Source organism: Oryctolagus cuniculus, chromosome 15 (assembly GCF_051225735.1).
Source record: "Oryctolagus cuniculus isolate XC-2025 breed Fujian yellow rabbit chromosome 15, ASM5122573v1, whole genome shotgun sequence".
Classification (NCBI taxonomy): domain Eukaryota; kingdom Metazoa; phylum Chordata; class Mammalia; order Lagomorpha; family Leporidae; genus Oryctolagus; species Oryctolagus cuniculus.
The window spans coordinates 89,580,790-89,605,962 of record NC_142881.1 but is presented as its reverse complement, the minus strand read 5'-3'; the positions used below and the strand labels follow the sequence as shown (position 1 = coordinate 89,605,962).

General features: G+C 59.5%; 1 protein-coding gene across 1 annotated transcript in view; it reads left to right on the top strand.

Moving 5' to 3' along the window:
- RET (ret proto-oncogene) overlaps nt 1–22,850 on the top strand; it is a 48,708-nt gene extending 25,858 nt beyond the window's left edge. Inside the window, exons 3-20 of the mRNA XM_051836896.3 lie at nt 204–491; nt 2,056–2,297; nt 3,226–3,421; nt 4,758–4,957; nt 6,758–7,016; nt 7,771–7,896; nt 8,359–8,469; nt 9,027–9,146; nt 9,553–9,809; nt 11,653–11,800; nt 13,470–13,577; nt 13,930–14,144; nt 14,236–14,358; nt 15,825–15,895; nt 17,524–17,661; nt 18,714–18,813; nt 19,292–19,439; nt 20,561–22,850. Coding sequence (XP_051692856.3) covers nt 204–491; nt 2,056–2,297; nt 3,226–3,421; nt 4,758–4,957; nt 6,758–7,016; nt 7,771–7,896; nt 8,359–8,469; nt 9,027–9,146; nt 9,553–9,809; nt 11,653–11,800; nt 13,470–13,577; nt 13,930–14,144; nt 14,236–14,358; nt 15,825–15,895; nt 17,524–17,661; nt 18,714–18,813; nt 19,292–19,439; nt 20,561–20,718 — 3,008 coding nt within the window. The 3' untranslated portion in view covers nt 20,719–22,850. The remainder of the gene's footprint in view (nt 1–203; nt 492–2,055; nt 2,298–3,225; nt 3,422–4,757; nt 4,958–6,757; nt 7,017–7,770; nt 7,897–8,358; nt 8,470–9,026; nt 9,147–9,552; nt 9,810–11,652; nt 11,801–13,469; nt 13,578–13,929; nt 14,145–14,235; nt 14,359–15,824; nt 15,896–17,523; nt 17,662–18,713; nt 18,814–19,291; nt 19,440–20,560) is intronic.
- Nucleotides 22,851–25,173: the final 2,323 nt, after the last annotated feature.

Here is a 25,173-nt window from a genome sequence, read left to right as displayed (position 1 = left end):
CCTTGAGGGGGCATCTGAGCTAAGACCTGAGTGCCAGGGGAGGCGGACATGTGGGGCCCTGAGGCATGGAAGGGAGGTGGCCGCCAGGGCCAGAGAGCCCACAGAGCCCTGGGACCCACCCCACCGTGAACCCTGCAGCTCCTGCCCCTCTCCACCCCCTCCATGCGCCTCCCCGGCAACTGACTCCTCCTCTCTCCCTGCAGATGGCGGCTTCCCCCTGCTCACCATCTTCCTCCAGGTCTTCCTGTCCCCCGTGTCCCTGCGCGAGGCCGAGTGCCAGTGGCCCGGCTGTGCACGCGTCTACTTCTCCTGCATCAACTCCTCCTTCCCCGCCTGCAGCTCGCTCTCGCCCCGCGAGCTCTGCTTCCCGGAGACCGACCTCTCCTTCCGCATCCGGGAGAACAAGCCGCCCGGCACCTTCCACCAGTTCCGGCTGCTGCCCGTGCAGTTCCTGTGCCCCAACATCAGCGTGACCTACGGGCTCCTGGAAGGTGAGTGCTACCGTGCAGGAGGATCTGAGCCAGGTGCTGCTCTAGAAGCCAGGAGGGCAGCGTCCTGCCTGCCTGGGGCTCTCAATCCCCCCAGGGATGGAGCCCATACTGGGGCCATGGAGACACAGTGGCTTCGGGAGGCCACGCCGTGGTGGAGAGTATGTCTTGAGTTGGGTGGTAAGAGCAGAGGTACAGAGCAAAGGTGAATGGGCACCAGATGTGCAGCTGTGGCCCCTGAAGGTTGCCAACGTGGCCCCCTATGGCTGGAGGACAGTTTTTAGCTACTGGAGAGAGCAGAGGGTGATGGGAGAAGAGCCCTTCGGGACATGGGGAGCCATGGAAGGCTGTAGGGGGAGGCTGTTTCAGGTCCTGATTTTTTAGCATCTGTTCAAGATTTATTTATTTGAAAGGCAGAATGACAGAGAGAAGGAGAGAGACAAAGAAATCTATCGGCTGGTTCACTCCTCAAATGACCGCAGCGGCTGCGGTTGGGCCAGGCTGAAGCCAGGAGCCTGGAACGCCATCCAGGTCTCCGCATGGGTGGCAGCAGTCCAAGCACTGACTCATCTTGCGCTGCATCCCCAGGTGCATTGGCAGGGAGCTGGATCAGAAGCGGAGCAGCCGGGACTTGGCCTGGCGCTGTGATATGGGATGCAGGAGCAGCTTAACCCACTGAGCCTGACTTACCTTTGAAAGGATCATCAGACCACTGGCTTCGGTGTGGTTTGGGGTGGGGAGGTTTAGGGCAGCCCAGCAGGTCTGAAGCACGCACTGGGCTGTTTTAATGTCCCAGTCTGAACTCTGGGTGGATTACCCACCCCTCCCACTCCTCAGCCTGCTTTTATTTTCCCTGGGGTGTGTGTCCTTGACCCCAGTGCTTGGCAAAACAGGTGCTTTTTTTTGTGCTAAATGGTATGCAGGTTTCGTTTAGCGAGGTTTTGGCCATTGAAGGGGGTAGAGGGAGAGATGGCAGGGGGAGCATCTCCCGGCTGGTGCCTGGATGTGTGGCCTTCCTCATTCCCCTGCGGCCAGCCGGCTGGGGGGTGTCTGGGGCATCATCCTCACCCAGCCAGCCTCCTGTCTTCCTGAGTCATTGCTGGAGGGTGCATTGTGGTTCACGGGGGTCTCCCTCTGCTGGCTGGGGTCTGTGAGTGGCTGCAGAGTGGGCAGCTGAGCCAGGAGCTCTGCAGGTCAGCTGAGGAGGACACAGAAGCTGCCCCCACAGTCCCACGTGTTCCCCTGTGTTGTGGGTTTGTTTCTTGCCTTCCCTAAAATGAGCACGTTACCTCTAGATTTTTTTTTTAAGTTCCTCATTTTTAAAACCTTGCCAGTGTGCAGAGCTAGTCCCCCCCCCGGGGGCGGGGGCTGTAGCTGAAGCAAAGCCACCTGACCCCACACATGCCCACTCCAGACGGAGGACCCCCTCCACTGGCCTCTTGGTCCCCGCCCACACAAAACCGAAAACCCTGGGAGCCCCGGGCTTCTCTAGGGGAGGAGGCCAGCACGCGCCTGCGCCCCCTTCCCGCCTCCCTCGTCCCCCAGCCCCTGTCTGCTTACTGTACAGGTAAGGACGGGCCCTTCCGCTGTGCCCCGGACAGCCTAGAGGTGAGCACGCTCTGGGCCCTGGACCGCGAGCAACGGGAGAAGTACGAGCTGGTGGCCAAGTGCACGGTGCGCGTGGGCGCGCGCGAGGAGGCCGTGATGGTGCCCTTCCCCGTGACCGTCTACGATGAGGACGACTCGCCGCCCACCTTCCCGGGGGGCGTGGACACCGCCGACGCCGTGGTGGAGTTCAAGCGCAAGGAGGTGATTGTCCCCAGTGTGGGAAACTGCTTCCCGCTGTCTGTTTGCCTCAGTCTGTGGCTGATTCCTTGGTCTGTTCGTCCCGTTCGTTCACCCCTCTGTCTGTCTGCCCGGGCACTCCAGGAGGAGTTCTGCTAGCTCTAGTTGGAGAGGCCAGGAGCCCTGGGTGCCTAGCCTGAGTCTAAGCAGACACACGGGGCTCAAGGGCAAGCATCTGCAGCACACCGTGTGGGACGCTCATTCTGTTCCACCACCAGCCAGTGCCGTAGCGGGGTGGGGGGTGGGGGGAAGCACTGAACCCTGGGACGGCAGAGCGGAAGGAAGGGGCATCTCACAGGGCCTGCTGCTCTGCTCCAATCATCCAGCCCCTCCGGTCTCTGGGCCGCGCAGGTGGAGCGCTACCGCCACCTGCTGGCTCTCCGGCCATCCTGCAGCAAAAAAGGCCGTGGGAGCCCATGGGGGGTGGGGGGACAGCAGAGGACATGGTGAATGGAGACAGCTCCCCCACCAGCCTGCTCTGCCAATGACACTTGGAGGGGAGCGCTCTGCTCCACACCTGGGCTTGGACCTGGCTCTGCCATTGCTTGTGACCTTGAACTGCCCTTCACCCTGTGAGGCCCAACTCCCTTGGGGAGAGTGGAGGTGCCCGTCTCCACTGTGGGGACCTGGATGAACCCTGTCTGCTCTGATTGCTCCTGGCGGGGAAGTCTGTAGGTGCGTGTCACACCTGTTGCACAGGTGAGGAACTGGACCGCGCTGACAAGTGGCCCCATGGGGACCAGAGCCCAGGTCAGTCTGTGTCCAGAGCCAGCTCTGACCGAGCGCTCTGGTGTGGCTGTCTGGGGGCTGGGCCCCCTCCCACGGGCACTGTCTTTGGGGCACTGGAAGGTCCCACTCAGCAGTCTTGACTGTGGCCATGTGCATCACCCAGGGCACCGTGGTGGCCACGCTGCGTGTCTTTGATGCGGACGTGGTGCCAGCGTCGGGAGAGCTGGTGAGGCGGTACACGAGCACCCTGCTCCCCGGGGACCCCTGGGCCCAGCAGACCTTCCGCGTGGAGCACGCCCCCAACGAGACCTTGGCTCTGGCCAACGACACCTTCGTGCGAGCGACGGTGCATGACTACAGTAAGTGGGGCTGGTGGGGCAGCACCCCTCCCATGCCTGCTGGCATGCCTCTCTGCAGCCGGGCCCCCCCCCACGACCACCCAAGTCTCCCTGCGCCCCGGCCTTGCCTTTGGCCATCTTGGGGAGGTTTTTGCAGCCTGATCTCTTCCTGAACAGCCCCCAGCAGACCCTGGCAGGGCCTCCGCATGCCTCCCATGCTCACCGGCCGGGCTCATGACCCCATGGCTCTGAGGCCTTCGTTGAGCCCCTGGCTCCTGCTGTGGTGCCTGTGGACTGTTGTCCTGCCCCCAGAAGCTCTGTACCACGGCAGCCCCAAACTCAAAGTCTAGGGGGTTCTGAGACAGGTGTTCTGCTGGGCACCCTGTGCAAGGGTGCTTATGCAGGCTCAGTGAGACATCCCATTAGCTACCTTGTGTTCCTGCCTCCCACCCTCCATTCCTGCCCTGAGTCCTGGGACCATTTCCAAATAGTCACCTGTACTTGGGCTTCATGTGTTGGGGGTGCTGGATGAGGGGCACCGTCGCACCTTACTGCCTGGCCTCCTGCCATGTGCTCCTTGGCCCCCCCAGCCCACTGAGCCTTCCAAGGCCCCCACCCGTCCCAAGGGAGATGACCCCTTGATGAGCACAGCTCGCTCCCCATTGTCCTGTGTCTGCTAAACTCTACCCACAGCTGTGGCTCACAGCAGGTGCACAGAATGCACGGGACCCTGGGGTCCACTGGAGCTGCTGTTCTCTGTGCGACTGTGGGGAGGGCTCTGGCCGGTTCCTCCCAGGGCCTCAGTGGTGACAAAGCTTTTGCTGCCCTGTGCCCACATCCCACACACACAGCCTGTCCACAAACACCCCATAGACACACACAGCCTTTCCACAAACACCCCATAGACACACACAGCCTGTCCACAAACACTCCATAGACACACACACCCTGCCCACAAACACCCCATAGACACACATAGCTTGTCCACAAACACCCATATATACACACAGCCTGTCCACAAACACCCATAGATACACACAGCCTGTCCACAAACACCCATAGATACAGCCTGCCCACAAACACCCCGTAGATACACACAGCCTGTCCATAAACACTCCATAGACACACACACCCTGCCCACAAACACCCCATAGACACACACAGCCTGCCCACAAACACCCATAGACACACATAGCCTGCCTACAAACACCCCATAGACACACATCCCACATGCCCAGCCTTTGCACAAATACCCCACAGATACACACATCGCACTCACATACCCTGCCAGCCTATGCATCTTGGAGGAGGTTGCCAGCCCCCGTGGCTGGGTGCTCACCGCCCCCTCCCACCCCAGGGCTGGTTCTCAACCGGAGCATCCCCATCTCAGAGAGCCGCGCCCTGCAGCTGGCCGTGCTCGTCAACGACTCGGACTTCCAGGGTCCCGGGACAGGGGTGCTCCTCCTGCATTTCAATGTGTCCGTGCTGCCCGTCAGTCTGCACCTGCCTGAAGCCTATGCCTTCTCTGTGAGCAGAAGGGCCCGCCGCTATGCCCAGGTGAGCCTGTGGCCCGCTGCTGGCTTGGAGAAGGGTGGAGGGGGTTGGAGAAGGCCACCCAGGTGGGACAGTCAGCAGGTGACACATAAGGCTGGGAGTGGGTGACATTTTCCCATGATGCCGCAGTTTTGAATAGCCCAGGTGGAGCTCTGGGCACTGGCCCTCCCTCTTCCTGGTGTCTTTAGAAACACTTTTTGCACTGTACATGATAAATCTGTGTGTCCTGACTGGAACGAGATGTTCCAAATGTTGAGTCTCACATGACTGCATTTGTGCAAAGCGCATCTCCGCTGATGGGAACTGGCAGCGGTTAGCCGCGGTGCCCTGGGAGAGGCACGGGGCACTTCCACTGTTTGCTTTCTGCAGGTGCATTGGCTAGAGAGCTCATAGAGTGTTTAGAAGTAGGGTCTGGGAATGGGGGCATGGAAACACATAGCCCAAAAGAAGTAATGCCTGCGTTTCAAAATTTCTTTCACCAAAATAAGCTCACCTTTTAATTCCACTTTCCACAAACATGGAAATATTTGTATTTATCTGCTTTCAGTTTATTTGCTAGGTGGAGAGAGAAAGAGAGAGATCTTGCATCCACTGGTTCATTCACCAAACGCTCACAACCAGGGCTGGGCCAGTCGGAAGCCGGGGCCCAGAACTCCATCCAGGCTCTCCGGGTGCTCATTAGTGGGCAGCTGGAATCAGAAGCAGACTCGAGATTTGAACCCAGGCTCTCCAGTATGAGATGCGGGCATGCTAATTTTTGTACCAAGCACCCATCCCTCAAGGAACCCTTGGAATTCTGCCGCCCATCCCTGGCATTTACATGGAGGGGTCAGGGATAGAGGGTGACGTGGCAGAAGGGTCTGGAACGCTCTCGAAGTTGGGCTGGACAGGGGCAGGTGTCACTGGGGGTGGGCCCCTGTGGTGTCAGACTCGGGAGAGGGCAGGTCCTAGACTTGCCGTGGTCTTCTAAGTTGGGAAGTAAGGACTGGAACCTTGGACGGTTTTGTTTTCTTAATTTATTTGAAAGATGGAGAGAAACAGATGGAGATCTCCCATCCGCTGGGTCACTCCCCAAAGGCCTGCGGCAGCTGGGGCCGGGCCAGGCTGAAGCCAGGAGCCAGAAACTTAAGTCCAGGTGTCCTCCTGTGGGTGGCAGGGACCCAAGTGCTCGAACCATCGCCTGCTGTCTCCCAGGATGTACATTAGCAGGACTGGAACCCGGGCACCGCCCATATGGAGAGTGGTGTCTTCACTGCTGTGCCAAATAGCCCCACCCTTGTCTGATTTTGAGGATCACACGAGAAAGAGGAAAGCACCCCTTACAGAGGAACGTGAGGAGGCCCGCATTTTAGCATCAAGTGTGCGCTCGGAGGCATCTGACTCTGCCCTGGCCCTGCGGGGGCTGAGCTAGGGCTGGCTGTGTGGCCTGTGGGCAGGGCCCCCAGCGGTGCCCACTTGGTGTGCTCCTGGTTTGAAGCTTGGCTCTGAAGGGTCCTCTTGCTCCCAGGGCTTCCAGCCAAAGCTGCAGGGAGGCCCCCAGGGTGCCACATGGGCCGGTGGCCGTGCCACTTGAGCCCTGTGGCTGGGCTGCAGTGTAGGGGGTGGTGCGTTCACCTGGGACTCCCAGGAGCAGCAGGGAGGCCTGAGGGGCTGGACGGGCCAGGTGAGAGGTCTTCAGGTTCTGCAGGGAGCTGCCCTTCCTGGGCCGAGCTGGGGCCCCCACTGGGGGACACCGGCCCTCCCGGGGAGCCCGGGACACCTGTCCAGCTCCCCGGCTGAGCCGTTCCCTGTGCCCCCGCCTAGATTGGCAAGGTGTGCGTGGAGCACTGCCATGAGTTCAGCGGGATCCACGTCCAGTACAAGCTGCAGCCCTCCGGTGCCAACTGCAGCGCCCTGGGCGTGGTCACCTCGGCCGAGGACACCTCCGGCACCGTGTTTGTGAACGCCTCGGAGCCCCTGCGGCGGCCGGAGTGCGCCGAGCTCCAGTACACCGTGGTGGCCACCGACCGGCAGACGCGCAGGCAGGCGCAGGCCCCGCTGCTCGTCACCGTGGAGGGGATGTGTGAGTGCCGGGCTCCCTGGAGAGACAGGGCGGGGGACGGTCCTGCCCCCAGGGCTCCTTCCCTGTAAGAGAGAAGCAGTGCCCGCTAAAGGCCAGCACTCCTTGTCACCGCTATCCACGCGTCCTGTGCGCGTGCTTGGTTTAGAGCCAGTGCAGGTTCAAATAGAGGGCCCTGGATAAGTTTGAGTTTCAGCTAAAGAACAAGCCATTTATTGGCTCATGAGAGGTCCGGCCCCTCCCTCATCCAAAACTGCAAAAATCCAGAATGCTCAAAAATTGCAGACTTTCTGAGCACTGGCCCGAGCCCCTGAGTGCAGAATTCCACACCTGGCCAGGCGACATGTACGAGTCACCTTCAGACTGGGCATACACCCAGCGGGCCTCAGCTGCCGACGTGGGTCCCATCCCCCAGGTGGCTCATTAGGTATACGCGGAACTCACTGGGTAGGTGCAGAAGTCCTCCAAGTGCAAATCCTACACATTTTGGATAACGGACCCTGGAATCCTAGAAGTACATCCCCAGGCAGCTATGGTAGGGTATCTGGGGAGACCAGCCAGTGCATCCATGCATGCAACAGGTGCCCGTCTTGGAACTGAGTGTCCTGTGTGCCCCGTGCCAAGGCTGGCTGCCCTCACACACACACACACACCCCAGGAGCTGCCCTGAGCCCTGTCCCGTGCCCTGGATCACCCCCAGCCCCCTGGCCTTGCTCCTTGGCTGGCCCCCCGTGACCCTGCTAATGTACCACCCCAGACGTGGCCGAGGAGGCAGGCTGCCCCCTGTCCTGCGCAGTCAGCAAGAGGCGGCCCGAGTGTGAGGAGTGTGGTGGCCTGGGCTCCCCGACGGGCAGGTGCGAATGGCGGCAAGGCGACGGCAAAGGTAGGCTTTGCCGAGGCTGGGGGAAACCTGTGGCGGCCCAGTGCAGGGTGAGGGCTGCGGGAGGTGGCTCACGATGTTGGGGCCGGGGGAGGGGGGAGACCAGAGACAGGGCCTTCTACCCAGAGGTTCCCTGGGCTGGAGTCGCTCTGGGCTCTGGAAGGCCTGGGCTGAAGTTGGAGTGTGCAGGGGCTGGAGTGGGTCTTCCTGTAGATGGGGCCCGAGGTCTGCCTCAGCCAGAAGCCAGCGTGCGTGCACCTGCCACCACCGGGCTGGCGCTTACCTGTGGGCTCTTCAGCTCACACTGCTGTGGCTGCCTGGGCACCTGGGACCCTCTAGCTCTCTGCACTCCCCTGGGAGAGGGGTGCTCCTGCCGGGAAGGCGGCTGTGCCCCCCCCACGCTGTGTGTGTGTTGGGGGAGGAGGGTTCCAAGCAGGCTGATGGCTGCTGTGTGTCCTATTGCAGGGATCAGCAGGAATTTCTCCACCTGCTCCCCCAGCACCAAGACCTGCCCCGACGGCCACTGTGACACCGTGGAGAGCAGAGACCCGAACATCTGCCCCCAGGACTGCCTCCGTAAGCTGAGCCGTGGCCTGCAGGGGTGGCATGCAGTGGGTAGGGACTGGGGGTGGAGTGAGGGCATGGTGGTGGGGGCCGGGGCTGTTTGCCGGCTACAGGGACTCTAGCTCCCTGCTTGAGCCAGGGATACTGTGTCGCCAGCCTCCTAATGTTTGCATTTGCCCCACCCCAAAACCAGGGCATGGCACCCTGTCCCCACCACTCTCTGGGGAATACTCCCAGGACACAGCCCCCATGCATGTGGCTTGCCCACTCGGAGCCACTCTTCCCCTCTGCCCCTGCACTGCCTCTCCCCTGCAGCCGAGACAGGACCTGTGGATGGTACATCCGGGGACCTGAGCAGGGGGCCTGGGCCGACTGTGGGTTCCCTCCACCATAGCCAGGGAACCAGCCCTTCCCCTGGGGGAGGGGGTCACAGCTGGGACCCCTGCCCAGTGAGCCGGGCCTTTGAGGTCACTGCTGCCCTCCCTTGGGCCTGAGCTGGCCGATGTCAGGTGGGGAGGGGGCTCTCTCAGGCCACCCCGGGAGGCTGAGGGGGCTGCGTGCATCCTCAGGGGGGAGCATCGTTGGGGGACATGAGCCCGGGGAGCGCCGGGGGATCAGAGCTGGCTACGGAATCTGCAACTGCTTCCCGGAGGAGAAGAAGTGTTTCTGTGAGCCGGAGGACAGCCAGGGTGAGCGGGTCAGGCCGGACTGGGGTGCCCCCCTCCTCCGTAAGACCCCTCTCAACCCCCGCCCCTGCCCCGAGCCTCAGCTCCTATCCTGGGCCCTGAGAAAGTGTCTCCTTAAGCCACTGGTCACCCTGAAGGTGAGCGATGAGTGGCCCCGGGGTCCCAGCCAGAGCCTCCAGTCCCAGGTCCTGGGCAGCAGCAGGTGCTTTGGGCCACACGGACCACGCTAGGGAAACCTTCCCTGCCCTGGCCCAGGAACTTGGCTGGCATCCGAGTTGTTAGCTGGTGCTGGGCCCTGTGCCGTGTGGCCTCCGTCTTCGTGTGGGAGCGCAGTGGTGGCTGGGGGCCTCCCCGGCAGTGGCACCCATGCCAGACTGCTGAGCCCCACCCCCGCCGTGCCCCGCCGCAGGCCCGCTGTGTGACGAGCTGTGCCGCACGGTGATCGCCGCCGCCGTGCTCTTCTCCTTCATCGTCTCGGTCCTGCTCTCCACCTTCTGCATCCACCGCTACCACAAGCATGCGCACAAGCCGCCCATCGCCTCGGCCGAGATGACCTTCTGCAGGCCCGCCCAGGCCTTCCCGGTCAGCTACTCCTCGTCCGGGGCCCGCCGGCCCTCGCTCGACTCCATGGAGAACCAGGTCTCCGTGGATGCCTTCAAGATCCCGGTAGGGGTCTCTGGGGGGCCGGGGGGCTACGGGGAGGGGCACCCCGGGCTGCCTGCCACCTTGACTGCATTGCAACAGCCCACCACATGCCTGGCGCCAGAAAGACCCCCGAGTGCCCAGAGCGAGGGAGGGAGACCCAGGCTCTGCCTGTGGGAGGGGTAGGGGGATGCGTGCAGAGGCCCTGAGGGCTTGGGGAGACCGCATCCTTGGGGGACCCCTCAAGAGTGTATTCTGGGCGTGTGGGGGTTGGGTGGAAGCGGGAGCTGCTGCCTCCACACAGGCAGGGCTGGGGCTTGGCCAGGGCGGCAGCAGCAGGTCAGGGGTGGGGGGTCCCACAGGGCATGGAGGGAGAGTCAAGTTCCGTGGCCACCTGTCACCTATGTTCTTGGCCCACAGGTCAACGTGTGTCAGCTAGGCATTCCCTAGGCCTGCCGTGTACGCCTCTGCCCTCTCTTGTCCTTTGTGCCTGCCCCTTGGGCATCTGTCCCAGGAGCTGGAAGCCTAGTGCACAGAGCTAAGGGTGTGTGTGTGTGTGCCCAGGGAGGACCACAAGGCAAGGGGCGGGCCTGAGGACAGAGGCTCAGAGGCCTGCTTCCCATCTCAGCCTGGCAGGGAAGGGCTGGGATTCCTAGGAGGTGCCACACCCCGCATGGCGGCCTCAGCGCTGGGGCTTGGTTTGGATGCCACCCAGCCCTGTGGTCAGCTTCTGGGCCAAGCAGCCCTTCCCAAGACATGGCCACTGCCACGTCTGTCCCCCGGGCTCTTGGAATCTGTGGTGCAGTCCCCGACGCAGCTCAGCCTCCCTGAGGGTCTCTAGGACGAACCCTTCACAAACCCAGCAGGGTTGCGGGGCTGGCCGAGGCTCCCCTGCGTAGGATCCAGCCTGACACCCTCGGGCCGCACTTCCTAGTGTACCAGGTCTAGGACACGTGACTCACGTGTTCCACCCCGTCTTAAATGGAAGTATTTCCTTGATTTAAGAGGGTTGAGCTAGGGCCACCCACACGTGCACAGTGCAGCCTGTGGTGTCCATGAGGGGTTCCAGGGCTGCCCAGCTGATGGATCTCGCGTGCAGATCTAGGAGGGAAGGGCTCCTGTTGGCCTTGGGCAGCCCCGGTCAGAGTTCAAGTACACAGGGCCCAGGCTGGGGTCTGGGAAAGCATACAGAGAGGCCGTGAGTGGGCCTGATGGTGTGGGTGGGACTTTGGCAGGAGGGTCTGGGGCCGGGGGTGGAAGGGCAGCCAGAGGAGCAGGGCTGTGGTGACCAGGGACAGCCAGGGCCTGGGCAGGACAAGCAGCAGCCACAGGAGGGACAGCCAGGGCCTGGGCAGGGGTGTGGCAAACTGGGCCTGCAGGATGAGCAGCGGCCATGGGAGGGACAGCCAGGGCCTGGGCAGGGGTGTGGCAAACTGGACCTGCAGGATGAGCAGCGGCCACAGGAGGGACAGCCAGGGCCTGGGCAGGGGTGTGGCAAACTGGGCCTGCAGGATGAGCAGTGGCCATGGGAGGGACAGCCAGAGCCTGGGCAGGGGTGTGGCAAACTGGGCCTGCAGGACAGGAGCAGCCACATCCATGCCTGGGGCTGGGACTTGGGGCTTGGAAAGAGCACGCTGGCCCCTTTCTTTGCTGGGACCTGGGTACCCAAAGCACAAGCAAGTCTTACCAACACCCTTGGATGCCTTGAACTCTCACCTGAGAGACAGGGTCATGGACCCAGAGTGGCCAGGCCACGTGCAGTGGCCATGAGAGTGAGGACGTTGAGCCCAGCCTGGGCTCGTGGATGGGTCTGGCCTCCTTCCCTCAGTTGTTTCTTCCCCCACGTCTGCCTTTCCCCACGACGCAGGAGGATCCAAAGTGGGAATTCCCGCGGAAGAACTTGGTTCTTGGAAAGACCCTGGGAGAAGGCGAGTTTGGGAAAGTGGTCAAGGCGACAGCCTTCCGTCTGAAGGGCAGAGCCGGGTACACCACGGTGGCTGTGAAGATGCTGAAAGGTACCTGTGGGAGCCGCCTGGGGTGGGGAGCTCCAGCTACCTCCGTGGGACCTGCACTGCCCCCACCCTGCTCTTGGGCATCTGAGTGCGGGTCCCCAGTACTAGGCACGGGCCAGGGATCTGAGCCACGGCAAGATGTGGCTTTCCACTGGTGGTGTCGCCGCTGCGTGGCATTGGTGCTTTTCAAAACCCCTGTGGGCTGCCAGTTCCCAGACAGTGTCCACTGGTGCCCTGGCAGAGGTGCCCTGGAAGGAGTGCCCCCCCCACACACACATGCACCCAGGCGTCCTGTGAGTCTGGCTGTTCACACTGGAGCATGGCTCTCGGTGGGCGTGCCAGCCTGCCTGCCAGTGAACATATGTCTCTGGGCTACACCAGGCAAGCCATCCCGGGCCACAGCCCAGGCCAGTTGGGTGGACTGAGAGCCTGGTGGTGGCCAGGCGGTGTGGCAGTGAACACGGGTCACTGGTAGGCTCAGTAATTCATTTTTTTTTTTTAGATTTATGTGTTATTTATTTGAAAATCGGAGTTACACAGAAAGAGGATAGGCAGAGGCAAAGAGAGACAGAGAGAGAGAGGTCTTCCGTCTGCTGGTTCACTCCCCAAGTGGCCGCAACTGGCGGAACTGGGCCTATCCGAAGCCAGGAACCAGGAGCTTCTTCTGGGTCTCCCTCGTGGGTGCAGGAGCCCAAGGACTTGGGCCATCTTCCACTGCTTTCCCAGGCCACAGCAGAGAGCTGGATGGGAAGTAGAGCACAGCCAGGTCTGGAACCGGCGTCTATATGGGATGCTGGCACTGCAGGCCATGGCTTTACCCGCTACGCCACAGCACCGGCCCCAGGCTCAGTACTTCTAATGTGGCAGTGAGCACGGGTCACTTGGTCATTCCAGTAGGGGCTGCACAGTGCAGGGTGCTTCTGGCTGCTTTCCCAGGTCCTAACAGAGCACAGTAAGACCCTGGGGCAGTACCCAGTGCCCTGTCTCCCAGCCATCGTCTCCCTGCCAGACAAGCCAGCAGGAGGGAGGCGGCAGCTGGCATAGGCAGATGTCCGGCAGGTGGGGCAGTGACCCAGGAGTGATTTTTTTTCAGCCGTATTCTCTGACTCTCAGAAAACCTTCGGGTGCTGGCACATGGTGGGGAGCCCAGGCACAGCTCTGGCCGCCCTAGGACGTGTGTGCTGGACAGCCCCTTTCACAGGCCGCTCAGACTCTCACAGGACTGGGGGTGTTTGTTCCTCCTGAAGTCCCAAGCCAATGTCTGGGTTGAAGCAGAATGGTTTATCTTGGGCATGAGCCAGGTTCCGTGGCAGCCAAGGGTGAGCTGCCGGTCCCTAGGAATAGGAGTGGGAGCCCCCTCCCAGAGCTGGTCCCCAGGGCTCGTCCCCCAGGCGGGTATGCAGGATTGGCAGGGTGTGGTCCCCTCACCTGTCTAGAAGGCTGAAGGAGGGGCGTGTCTAGGATGCCCGGATGCAACCCCCCCTCCCCGGATGTGATATGGACACCTGTTCCCGGGGCAGACAGGCAGGCAGGGGCCCACTGCAGCCGGGGACCTCCAGGTGCTCAGCTAGCCAGGCAACAATCAATCAAGGGGGTGGCGGGTGTGTTTCCGGCCAGGAGAGGAGCTCCCCACGGGGCCCCTTGGCGACGCGATGTTTGTGCTGCGTTTCAGAGAACGCCTCCCCCAGCGAGCTGCGGGACCTCCTGTCCGAGTTCAACCTGCTGAAGCAGGTGAACCACCCCCATGTCATCAAGCTGCACGGGGCCTGCAGCCAGGACGGTAAAGCAGCCGCGGCGGGGTGGGATGCGGGGTCCCCGGCAGCTGCCGCCACCCTCTCCCTATGCCCTGCCCTCTCCCACGTTCTCCCGTCTCCTGGAGGCCTGGGCTGTCAGCTGTAGGCACCCTGGTCAGCACCAGGGCTTTGGGGCTGGGCCTAGAGCAAGGCTGCAGCCCCAGGAAGCTCCCTGGGGGGCTGATGGATACTGAGCATTTGGTTCCTGCCGAGCCAGGCCAGGGTCCAGGCAGAACGGCTAGACCTGTGTGGGGCTGAAGGAGCAGGAAAGCCCACCCAGCCCTCTCGGTGCCCCCACACCCCGGAAACCCAAAGCCAGCCCCTGTCTGTGTCCCCCAGGGCCACTGCTCCTGATCGTGGAGTACGCCAAGTACGGCTCCCTGCGTGGCTTCCTGCGGGACAGCCGCAAGGTGGGGCCGGGCTACGTGAGCGGCGGAGGCGGCCGCAACTCGGGCTCTCTGGACCACCCAGACGAGCGGGCCCTGACCATGGGCGACCTCATCTCCTTCGCCTGGCAGATCTCACGGGGGATGCAGTACCTGGCCGAGATGAAGGTGGGTGCCGCAGGAGCTGGCTGCCCCCACCCCCACCCCCGCCCTGCCTGGGGCCCTGGACTAAGGATCCCTCCTGTCTCCTCCGTCGCAGCTGGTCCATCGGGACCTGGCCGCCAGAAACATCCTGGTGGCTGAGGGGCGAAAGATGAAGATCTCGGATTTTGGGCTGTCCCGAGATGTTTATGAAGAGGATTCCTACGTGAAGAGGAGCAAGGTACCGGGTCCCCGGCTGCACGGCCCGCACCTGCTGGGCAGTGGGGGGGAGGGAGGGGTGCATAGAACATCTGGAAAAAGAAAGCCCAGTGTGGGTTTTAACTCGCCCTGGCCCTTGGCCCTACATCTTCCTCAATACTGCGTCCCTGGGGGCCGCTCGGGTGCCTTCTGCAACTCTTCCTGCCGTCCTGGGGGCCCTGGTGGGGGGGTGCTGGCACTGTCGCTGTTGCCACCTAACAAACGCTGGAGAAATAACACCCGCTCTTGGGGCTGTTCCTCTCGCGTCCTTGTGAGGAAGGGGGCGCTGTTGCCCTGGGTCCCCACAGCTCTTTGCTCCGGGGAGGGCAGATGGACTAGACTAGATGAACGTTCGTTGTAGGAAAGAATGACTTGCTTTGCAAGTAGGGGTTTCCGGCCAGGACTGGGACCCCTAGACCTCAGTGCACAGGAGTCCCTGGAGATAGGTCCAGAATGAGGCTTGGGGGTCGCGGGAGCCTCCTCCAAGGCCATGAAACTAGGCACAGGGGACTTCCGCAGTGTTGTCCTACCTTGACTCACTCGGTTCGGTCACCACCTCAGCCTCTGAAAGGTCCCACTGGCCGCACATTCAGAGCAGACCCTGCCTCCCTGCCCCCCCACCCCCCAAAAAAAAGGCAGAAAAAGCAGCTTCCAGTGATGCAGCTTGCCCCCTAGGGACAGCGAGCTGCCGCGGCCACTGTGTGTGGATGACATTTTGATTGCTCTGTAGTCTGTGCTGTGAGGGCAGTCTCAGAACTGCTGGCAGGGACGTGGGACGCCAGGTCCTCCAGAGTGGCCCTTGGTGGTGGGCACAGTGGACAGGTGCCAGGCCCCCGCACTCCAGGGCCGCTGTGCCTCCCGCCCCAGGGCACAGGCTGGCAGGCACTGTCACAGACTCCAAGGGCAAAAATCCTAAGGAACGCTCTTAAAGGAGAGGAGTCAGTGTTGGCTTAAAGCCCAAGACGTGCGTGATTTCAAGTTGATGGGCGCTTTAAGATTTGCGGGCCGGAAAACACTGCTTCTTACAGAAAGCAGCCACAGACCACGTGAGCCAGCGAAGCCATGATTTAGTGTCTTTGGCATCAGGAGTCTCCAAGGTGGGATTTCTGGGTGCGGGTTTTCCTAACACACCGGCCCTCAGAGCGCCAGGACAGGGCGTGCTTGAGGTCATCGTGGTCCTCACCGGTGGGAAGCACCCACTTCCTCGGGTTTCTTGCAGGAGGTGTGGTACATGACAGGTCGCCCCGGGTTGCACAGCAGCTGGGTGACTCCCGCTGGGACCTCAGCCAGGCCTGAGATTCAGGCTGGAGCTCTGGCCCCTTTGCGGCTGTGCGCAGTCAGTTCTGTACCCAGGAGCGTCTCCGGCTCACTAGGGCCCCAACTCAGCTTCCACCCTGGCTCCCAGGACATCAGAGTGACACGGATGCCTTTCTTTCAACCCCCATTCAGGGTCGGATTCCAGTTAAGTGGATGGCAATCGAGTCCCTTTTTGATCATATCTACACCACCCAAAGTGATGTGTGAGTGTGGGCGCTGCGTTCCCGGGGGAGGGGGGCCTACATCTGTGTAGCTCAGCCAGGGTACAAGTGCTCACCCTGAGCCCCTTTGTGCAATGCCAGCATCCCTGTGAGCCCCGAGCTGAGGGGCCTCCATTCATCCATGGTGCAAGGCCTGGCCCCAACAGGGCAGTGCATGAGAAGAGATGGGTGGCCAGATCCCCCAGTCCGTCCCTCCCATGTGTCTGGATGGCCTGGCCCGTTTCCCTCCTGTGGGTCCTCGGCTCAGGCAGGGCACCTGTGGCTGAGTCTCTGTTTGCAGAGTGAGTTTATGCTCCACAGTCCTCAAAGCGGGGAGCCAGAATGTATTCATCCGGGTCAAATCCAAGGTCTGGTGGCCATCTTTACAGACACAACACATGCGCTCCAAAGTGTTCTGTGGTCCCAGACAAGCACACGTAACACAGGCAGACTGGGAAAATGCACTTCCTTAAAAAGATTGATTTCTTTATTTTGAAAGACAGAGCAACAGAGAGAGAGAGAAGGAGAGACAGAGAGAGACAGAGCTCTTCCATCCACTGGTTCACTCCCTAAATGGCCTCAATGGCTGGGGCTTGTCCAGGCTGAAGCCAGGAGCCCAAAGCTCCACCAGGTCACCCACATGGGTGGTAGGGACCCAAGTACTTGGGCCACCTTCTGCTGCTTTCACAGGCCATTAGGGAGCTGGATTGGAAGCAGAGCAGCCGGGACTCAAACTGGTGCTGGGTCATACTCCCTGTCCCCGTGCTGGCCTTGCAGGTGTCTTGTGTGGTCTTATGTGGTGTGCATTTATGTATGGTTTACGACCATAAGTGGGTTTGTGCGATCCATGCCGTTCTGTGATAAGAGTGTTCCCACTTCACTTCTCTCCCAGTTAAGTGGTTTTTTTTTATAGACTTACAAGAATGTCTTTTTTAAAAAAGATTTTATTTATTTATTTGAGAGGTAGAGTTACAGACAGCGAGAGGAAGAGACAGAGAGAAAGGTCTTCCTTCTGTTGGTTCACTCCCCAGCTGAACGCAGTGGCCAGAGCTGCACTGATACGAAGCCAGGACTCAGGAGCCAGGAGCTTCTTCCGGGTCTCCCACATGGGTGCAGGGGCCCAAGCACTTGGGCCATCCTCTACTGCTTTCCCAGGCCATAGCAGAGAGCTGGATCGGAAGAGGAGCAGCCGGGGCTAGAACCGGTGCCCATATGGGATGCTGGCACTGCAGGTGGAGGATTAACCTACCGCACCACAGCACTGGCCCCACAAGAATGTCTTAAGTGCACAGAGGAAGCCAAAGGATGGTGCAGCCCCCATCCCCACCCCATGCAGGGCACATCAGCTGGGTTCTAGCCTCATCAGGTCCAGGCACAAGTCCCCCTTGTGGGTGTGGCTGTTCCCATGGCAGCAGCTTGGGCAGAGACTTCGAGGGCCAGTCAGTCACACACACACACACACACACACACACACACACACCCCACAACCAGCAGCCGTGTGTGCAGGCAGGACCGGAGGCTGAGACCCATACCCAGAGCTGATGGGGCAGCCGGCTGTGGGTCTGGGTGTGTGGGCTCCCTCCTCTCTCTGCCCTGGTGGGACCACTCACACATCTGCTTGCTTGCTGCAGGTGGTCCTTTGGTGTCCTGCTGTGGGAGATCGTGACCCTGGGGGGCAACCCCTACCCCGGGATTCCTCCTGAGCGGCTCTTCAACCTTCTAAAGACCGGCCACCGGATGGAGAGGCCGGACAACTGCAGCGAAGAAATGTGAGCGTGGTTTGCTCTTGCGCGGCCTCCCTCCAGCACCGACAGAGGGGGCTCTGCAGGGGAGGGGATGTGGGCACCCAATCCACCTGCCCCTCCTGGGCACCCTCGGGAGCCAAGCAGTGTGAGTGACAGAGCAGAGGGCACGCAGCCCCTTGGGTGTGGTGGAAGATGCTACTGGGGGCTGGTATGCTTCCCTGAGGAATTTATAAGAATGGGAGCAGGTGCTGGAGCTCACAGTCTCCACGGGTCATCAGGAAGGGGCAGATGACTCTTAATGGTCTGGGGTGTGTATCTGGGGAGTAGCCAGGTAGCAGCGGACATGAGAGGCAGCCTGGACATGAGCCCACTGGTACCATAGCCTTCGTATTTCATACCTTGTACCTGGGTCTCGGCTGAGGACAGATGAGAAGAGACCAGCCAGAGACAGAGGCTCTGCTGCATTCATCCCAGAGTCTGTGCTCGGCTCGGGGCAGGGTGGAGCTTGCCGGGCCACGCCTGCTGTGCACCTGAGCCAGCAGCAGCCACATCAAGGCCTGGAACCCTGCGGCTGTGCCTGGCCACTGCAGGGCTGAGGAGGGTGCAAGGCAGAGTGTGGTTGATTGCACAAGGTCATGTTCCCATGCCTGGAAGTCCCTGATTGGCTCCTGCTGGGATTTTTGAGAACTGGCGCTTTTGGCCCCACCCACCATCGTGTTTGGCAGGGTGCAGTGGGCTGGTCCCCCAGGGTCTGGACAAGGGGACAGAGAGTAAATGTCCCAGAGGCAAGGCGAGCCTCTAAGGTCCCGGAAGTGGTCTGGGTCCTACAGGGGGGTGGGTGTGCCCGCTGCCAGTGCCCTGGGGGAAGATGTCAGAGACGCAGGAACAGCCTTGGGGTTTGAGGATGGAGCCCCTGGGCCCATGGTGCCGTGCTAGGTGTGGTGGCCATGGCGCTCGGCCCATGGAGCTGTAACGGGTGTGGTGGCCGTGGCGCTCGGCCCGTGGAGCTGTAACGGGTACGGTGGCCGTGGCGCTCGGCCCGTGGAGCTGTAACCTCCCTGTGCTCTCTCTGCCAGGTACCGCCTGATGCTGCAATGCTGGAAGCAAGAACCGGACAAGAGGCCGGTGTTTGCCGACATCAGCAAAGACCTGGAGAAGATGATGGTTAAGAGCAGAGTGAGTGCCTGGACCGAGTCGCGCAGGTGGAACTTGGGGAGGGTCCCCCAGCCTCACCCCGGGGCGATGGTTCTGGGCCCTCTGCGTTCCCAAAGTGGAGCCATGCAGGAGGAGTGGCCGCGCTGGCCCCCTCGCAATTCGAGCCAGGCCCTGGGGCGTCTTTTCCAGTCGGTGAGCTGGACGCTTACGAGCTCTGCACAGACAAGTATGGGAGGAAGATATTCCAGAGCCACAGGAAGTCAGTTTTAACAACTGAGCATGAGAAAGTAGAGGTGGAGCAAGTGTCCTAAACTCAGATGCTCCGAGGGGCCTGGCTGGGAGTGGGCAGTGAGTAGGGGACGGTGGGGAGTGTGGCAGACAGGAGTGTGTCAGTACTAAGGGCACGGAGGCGGGGGCGTGGCACGGGAGTGAGTGAGGACACAGCCAGGACCCCTGCCCCTGCCGTGGGCAGTGATGACCGGTCCACTCTGTCTTCCAGGACTACCTAGACCTGGCCGCGTCCACGCCGTCCGACTCGCTGCTTTACGAGGATGGTCTCTCGGAAGAAGAGACACCCCTGGTGGACTGTAATAATGCTCCCCTCCCTCGCGCCCTTCCTTCCACATGGATTGAAAACAAACTCTATGGTAGAATTTCACATGCCTTTACTAGATTCTAGCAGCACTGTCGCCCTCTGCCCTCCCTCTGCTGTCTGTAACGCTTTCCTAAGAGTGTTTCTGATCTCAACGAAACCAAAGTCCGCTCTCAACCCTTTTCATTTGTAAGTGTCTTGACTCTGCACCCAGTTTACACTTGGGCATTTTTGCAACTCTGTTTTTCCAAAAGGATGTGAAAATAAGCCTTGTTGTCATGAGGAGAGAAAGGTGGGAGAGAGGGAGGGAGAGAGATGGGGCCAGAGCACTCAGGGGAGGTTGAGAAAAACCACAGGAATGTCCCATATGGGGTGGGAAGCAGGCAGTGGTCCTGCTGATGCAGGAGGGAGCAGCCAGTGTCCCCAGCCTGCACTGGGGGGCCCCAGGGGCACCTGTGGGACCAGCAGGCAGCCCCACTGCCACCCCCAGCCGCAGGAGGCAGTGGGAGGGCGCCCCCGCACGGCTGTTTTCACATCCTTTGCCTTCCCCACGTCTTTGACTGTTGTCACTCATGAAGCCAGTGCTAAGAGCTGGTCTGTGGTGCCGTGGTGTTGCGATGGACAGTAAATACCGGTTCTTGCCAAAACTCCTGCTTTCGTCTTCGATGAAGTCCTTGCCATTTCTCCTGTTTCCTAACTCCCCTCCCGGTCCGTTTTGAGATCTCGGCGTCGCGAGCCATGTCTCGAGAGTGTTCCTCCCGCATAGTCTCCTGACTCACTGCCTGAGTGCCCACAACCCTGCAGGGTTGGCCTGCATGCGCCCTCAGTGGGGAAGGTCCTCTCCTCCGGTGTCGGCCTGGACGAGTGGCGAGTAGGCTCCTTTGAGTCAGAGAACATTCTAGAGGGCGTTCCCACTGCCCTGAGCTGTTGAGAAAAAAAAAAATATATATATATATATATATGTATATATATACATTATACAGTTCCAATCCGCATCTGATTTGAGATGGAAGCTCCTGAAAGTCAAAATCACGTGCTACTTGGGAACCCGGAGCAATGGTCCCGGGACCCGCGAGTTCGGTTTGAGCCCCTAAGGGAGTTTTGCCAAGGCCTTGCTGTCTACACGTGAAACGCGGGGTCTTCGGTGCAGAGCGAATGATGTGTTTTCATTTTTAGGCATGTCAGACCCGAGCTGGCCCGGAGAGAGTCCTGTACCACTCACGAGAACTGATGGCACTAACCCTGGGTTCCCAAGATATGCAAATGATAGTGTATATGCTAACTGGATGGTTTCACCCTCAGCGGCAAAACTAACGGACTCCTTTGATAGTTAACATTCCTTTGGGAAAGGTAACGGACTCGCCAGGGGGAAGAAACAGGCCAAGCGTGGGAAGCCACCGGCACCGGCTCCTTTGGTGCACATCACACTGGCCAAGCCAAGTTCAGTTGCCAAGGTGGCAGACTCGTTCCCGGTAGTTGGTGGTCACTGGTCCCCCCAAGCGGTTTTGACCCCAGTAAGCCGGTGACTTTTCCCCCGCACCAGACCACGTCCCCCCACTGGGACGAGGGTCCCGAGACTCCGTGGCTGAGCAGTCCCTTCTCAGCGCCCTGTCGGTGTGTGACCCTCTGTGACTGCCGCGTGCTCTGTGTCCCCCTCGTGGGTCTGCCACTACCTTGTATAAGTGATTGTACCTGAACTGTCTGCTTTTTATGGTTGCCGCCAAACAGAGCAACAAGGATTAGACATGAAGCACACAAGCACACATGCACACACATACACACCTGTACACACGAGGCAGGAGGGACGCAGTGGGGCCAGAGTGACCCGTCCCTGTTCAGGCTGAGAGCCCGGTATGGGGCTGGGTGGTGGTGTCACAGTCTTCCTCCTGCCAGGGCTGGAGGGGATGTGGGGGTCTCAGGATGGGGTGGGGGGCTGGGGCCGCGGTTCAGCATTTGAGGTCCCGAGAAGGTTCTGTTTTTGTTTTGTTGTTGAAACCATGTAACCTTCTCTTAGAAAGACGTTTAGTCATTATATCTCAATACCAATGGTTCTTAGATTTAGCACAATGGAGAGAGAGTCGCTTGCTATGTCGGTAGCAGCGGCCTTGGGGGAAGAGGGCTCGCAGGTAGCAGCGGCGTGGGGGAAGAGGGCTCGCAAGACCCGTCTACCCGTCCTGGGCCCGCTGCACCACCCTCGCGTGTTCAGTCCCGAGTGACCAGAACCGGATGAAGAAAAGGGAGTGTCTGGAGTTGCAGTGGTCTCCAGTCCCAGGACCACTGACAGCACAGGCCTCTGCTGTCCCCACCCACTACCGGCCTGCCCCTGCACCAAGAAAGCAACTGCAGCTCGGATTGCGTGCTGGGAGCTGGTGGGGCCCCTGTTCACTCGGCTTGGTGCGGTAGCCACTTAGCCCTAAAGGGACAGATCTGGCTGTGTTCCAAGTAGCCCTGGCAGTGGCCCCGGCCGGGCCCCTCCCTCTGGGTACATTCTGGAATGAAGAGACCGCGTTTGGCTCTTGTAGAGCTCCCGCCACAAGCTCACGGGTCGGCTCTCCCTGTGTTTCTCATTTGATGCTGCTATAAGCAGGGCGTGGTCTGTTGCTTAGATTGGTGACCGTGCCGCCTACGGAAGCTTCTTCACTGTGGCCACATGCATTCGCTGCCTTGTGGGGGAGGGGCTGTGTGGCTCTTGGGAAGTCCCAGCAGCTCTTGCGGCCGGCTGAGCCTTGTCACTGCAGGAAAGGGGTGGTTACTAAGACACGGCCTGATCCTCAGACTTCAAGCTCTGTGATAGGACTCCTGAGAGTCTTGTTGAAAATACTGTACTTCGTGGGTGTTTCACAAAGGCAGTGCAATCTGGCGTTTGGGGGTGGCCAAGAGAGCTTGGGCGGGGACGCAAGAGAGCCTTAGGGTTACGTGTGTGCACACACAGGAAGACAACTGGCAAAGTGTGTACTGGACCTGTAGCCCGGCTTTAGTTTGAGCCACTTTTCAGATACACTGTGATACATTCTTTTGCAAATACCTAGAAGTCTAGAAGTCGTGGTGAACTTGATGTTCAGATGTGCTTAAAGAGAGTCTTACCAAATGCAGACGTAAAGAGGCACTCTCCCTTTCCAGTGCCTTGTAGCTGTGGCAGGTTTATTCTCAGCGGGATGAGAAGTCTGGGTCTTCCCGGCTGACCCAGTGTTGGGGAACAAACCCCTGACTAATAGTCCAGTTGTCTGCTCCTGAGTTATAGAAGTGTGCATCCTAACAGTCCCAGCAGACAAAATTCTGACCACGTAGATGCAGACTTGACTAAGTATCCAGTATTACTGAGTGTTAAGTAGTAACCAGTTACTGAAATTTGTAAAACCCATTATGCAAAGGTATTCAATCATACCCTGTTCACTTGGTTTTTTTTGTAATCAAGGTGACTAAGAAAACAATTTCAGTTGTGTAAATAAAATTATGTAACACAAAATGTGTCAGCTTTCTTTTCTCTGGAACTTCCTCCTTGCAAACTTCAGATTTCTGATGCTTCAGTGTTCCGTTGCCAGAAACTCCTGATAGCTACTGGGGCCATCCACCGGTGGCCCAAGGGCTAGGGCTTCCTGCTGTCACTGGTTCGTCCCACATGACATGCACACATGCATGGGAATAGGCTGTCAGTTCAGCCAGCTCCACTGTTCAAGGAATTCCTTCCTTCAGCTTCTCTGCCGGGAATAAAACAGCAAACATCAGGTTTAGTAGTTTGCTCCCTGCTGATGGTCTTAAAAGGTTTTTTTTTTTTGTGAAATTATTTATTCGAGAGAAAGAAGAGAAAGAGTGAGAGAGAGTTCCCTTTCACTAGTTCTATCCCCAAATACCCGTAACAGCCCGGGTTGGCTTAGCTAATATGGGGAGCTGGGAAATCAATCCAGGTTTCCCTGTTTAATGGCAAAGCACTCTTTTTTTTTTTTTTTTTTTTTTTTTTTTTGGACAGGCAGAGTGGATAGTGAGAGACAGAGAGAAAGGTCTTCCTTTTGCCGTTGGTTCACCCTCCAGTGGCCGCCACGGCTGGCGCACTGTGGCCGGCGCACCGCTCTGATTCGAAGTCAGGAGCCAGGTGCTTCTCCTGGTCTCCCATGGGATGCAGGGCCCACGCACTTGGGCCATCCTCCACTGCCTTCCCGGGCCACAGCAGAGAGCTGGCCTGGAAGAGGGGCAACCGGGACAGAATCCGGTGCCCTGACCGGGACTAGAACCCGGTGTGCCGGCGCCGCAAGGTGGAGGATTAGCCTATTGAGCCGCGGCACCAGCTAATGGCAAAGCACTCTCGACACTTGAGCCATCACCACTACTTCCCAGGGTCTACATTAGCAGGAAGCTGGGGGCAGGTACTGAACCAAACCCAGGTCCTTCAACACGGAACACAGCAGTAACCACTGGGCTGAATGGATGCCTGTTATTTTGTGTTTGATTGCTTGGAACAGAGAGAGTGTAAGATGTGTTCATTACCAATGAAGTTCCATCAGAAGTGAGAGGGAGTTGCCGGCACTGTGGCAGAGTAGGTTAAGTATCAGCCTACAGCACTGGCATCCCGTGTGGGTGAGGGTTCAAGTCCTGATCCAGCTCCGCTTCTGATCCAGCTCCCTAATGATGGCCTGGGAAAGCAGAGGAAGGTGGCCCAAGTTCTTGGACCCCTGCACCCGCATGGCAGACCCCGAAGAAGCTCCTGGCTCCTGGCTTTGGATAGACCCCACTCTGGCTGTTGCAGCCATTTGGAGGGGTGAATCAGCGGATGGAAGACCTCTCTCCCTCCCTCTGCCTGCAACTCTGCCTTTCAAGGTAAATAAGTAAAGCTTAAAAAAAAAAAAAAAAAGGAAGGCTCTGCCCCGAGTCGCTGTGAAACCTAACTTACTGCTGCTGTGGATGCCTTCCCATTGGGCTTTGTCAGATTGCGTGATACTTCCTGTAGTCCTTGGCAAGGAGCAGCCGGGTCACTTGGCAAACACTGGTTGTTACCGTCACCAGTCTGATGTGTGGCCACAGTGCAGTGGATGCTGAGCACCTGTTTTCTTTCCAGGGGACAGAATGTCACCTGGGCGCATGGACAGGGGCTTTTGTGTTTGCATCACCAGCCAGCGAGGCCACCCCTGGCCCTTGGTGTCTACTCATGGCTCTGCAGACTGCAGAAGCTGGAGATAAGGTGTGTGTTCAGCTTCCCAGTAGTTTGGGCAACACTTCTGCTGCTAACGGCTCCTCACTGCTGACTGTGTTTCACATCTCGGGCCAGTTACCTGCTGCAGCCTTAAGCTCTGAGTATATAGGAGCCCAGGATGCGAAACACTGGTGCTAAGAGCCCCCCCTTTTTTTAAAGAACAGAACTTCCATTAGGAATATTTATGTATATTTTTAGAGATTTATTTTTTATTTATTTGGAAGACAGAATTACAGAGAGAGGTAGAAACAGAGAGAGGTCTTCCATTGCTGGTTCACTCCCCAGATGGCCGCAACAGCCAGAGCTGCACCAATCCAAAGCTAGGATCCAGGAGCTTCTTCTGGGTCTCCCACATGGGTGCAGGGGCCCAAGCACTTGGGCCATCTTCCACTGTTTTCCCAGGCCATAGCAGAGAGCTGGATCAGAAGAGGAGCAGCCAGGACTGGAACCGGTGCCCATATGGGATGCCGGCACTTCAGGCCAGGGCTTTAACCCGCTGCACCACAGCGCTGGCCCTATGTTTTTGCTCTTTTTTTTTCCCCCAGAAACAACACATTTTCTGCCAACCTCCACAAAGGAGGCCTGGCCACCACGAAGCCAGCTA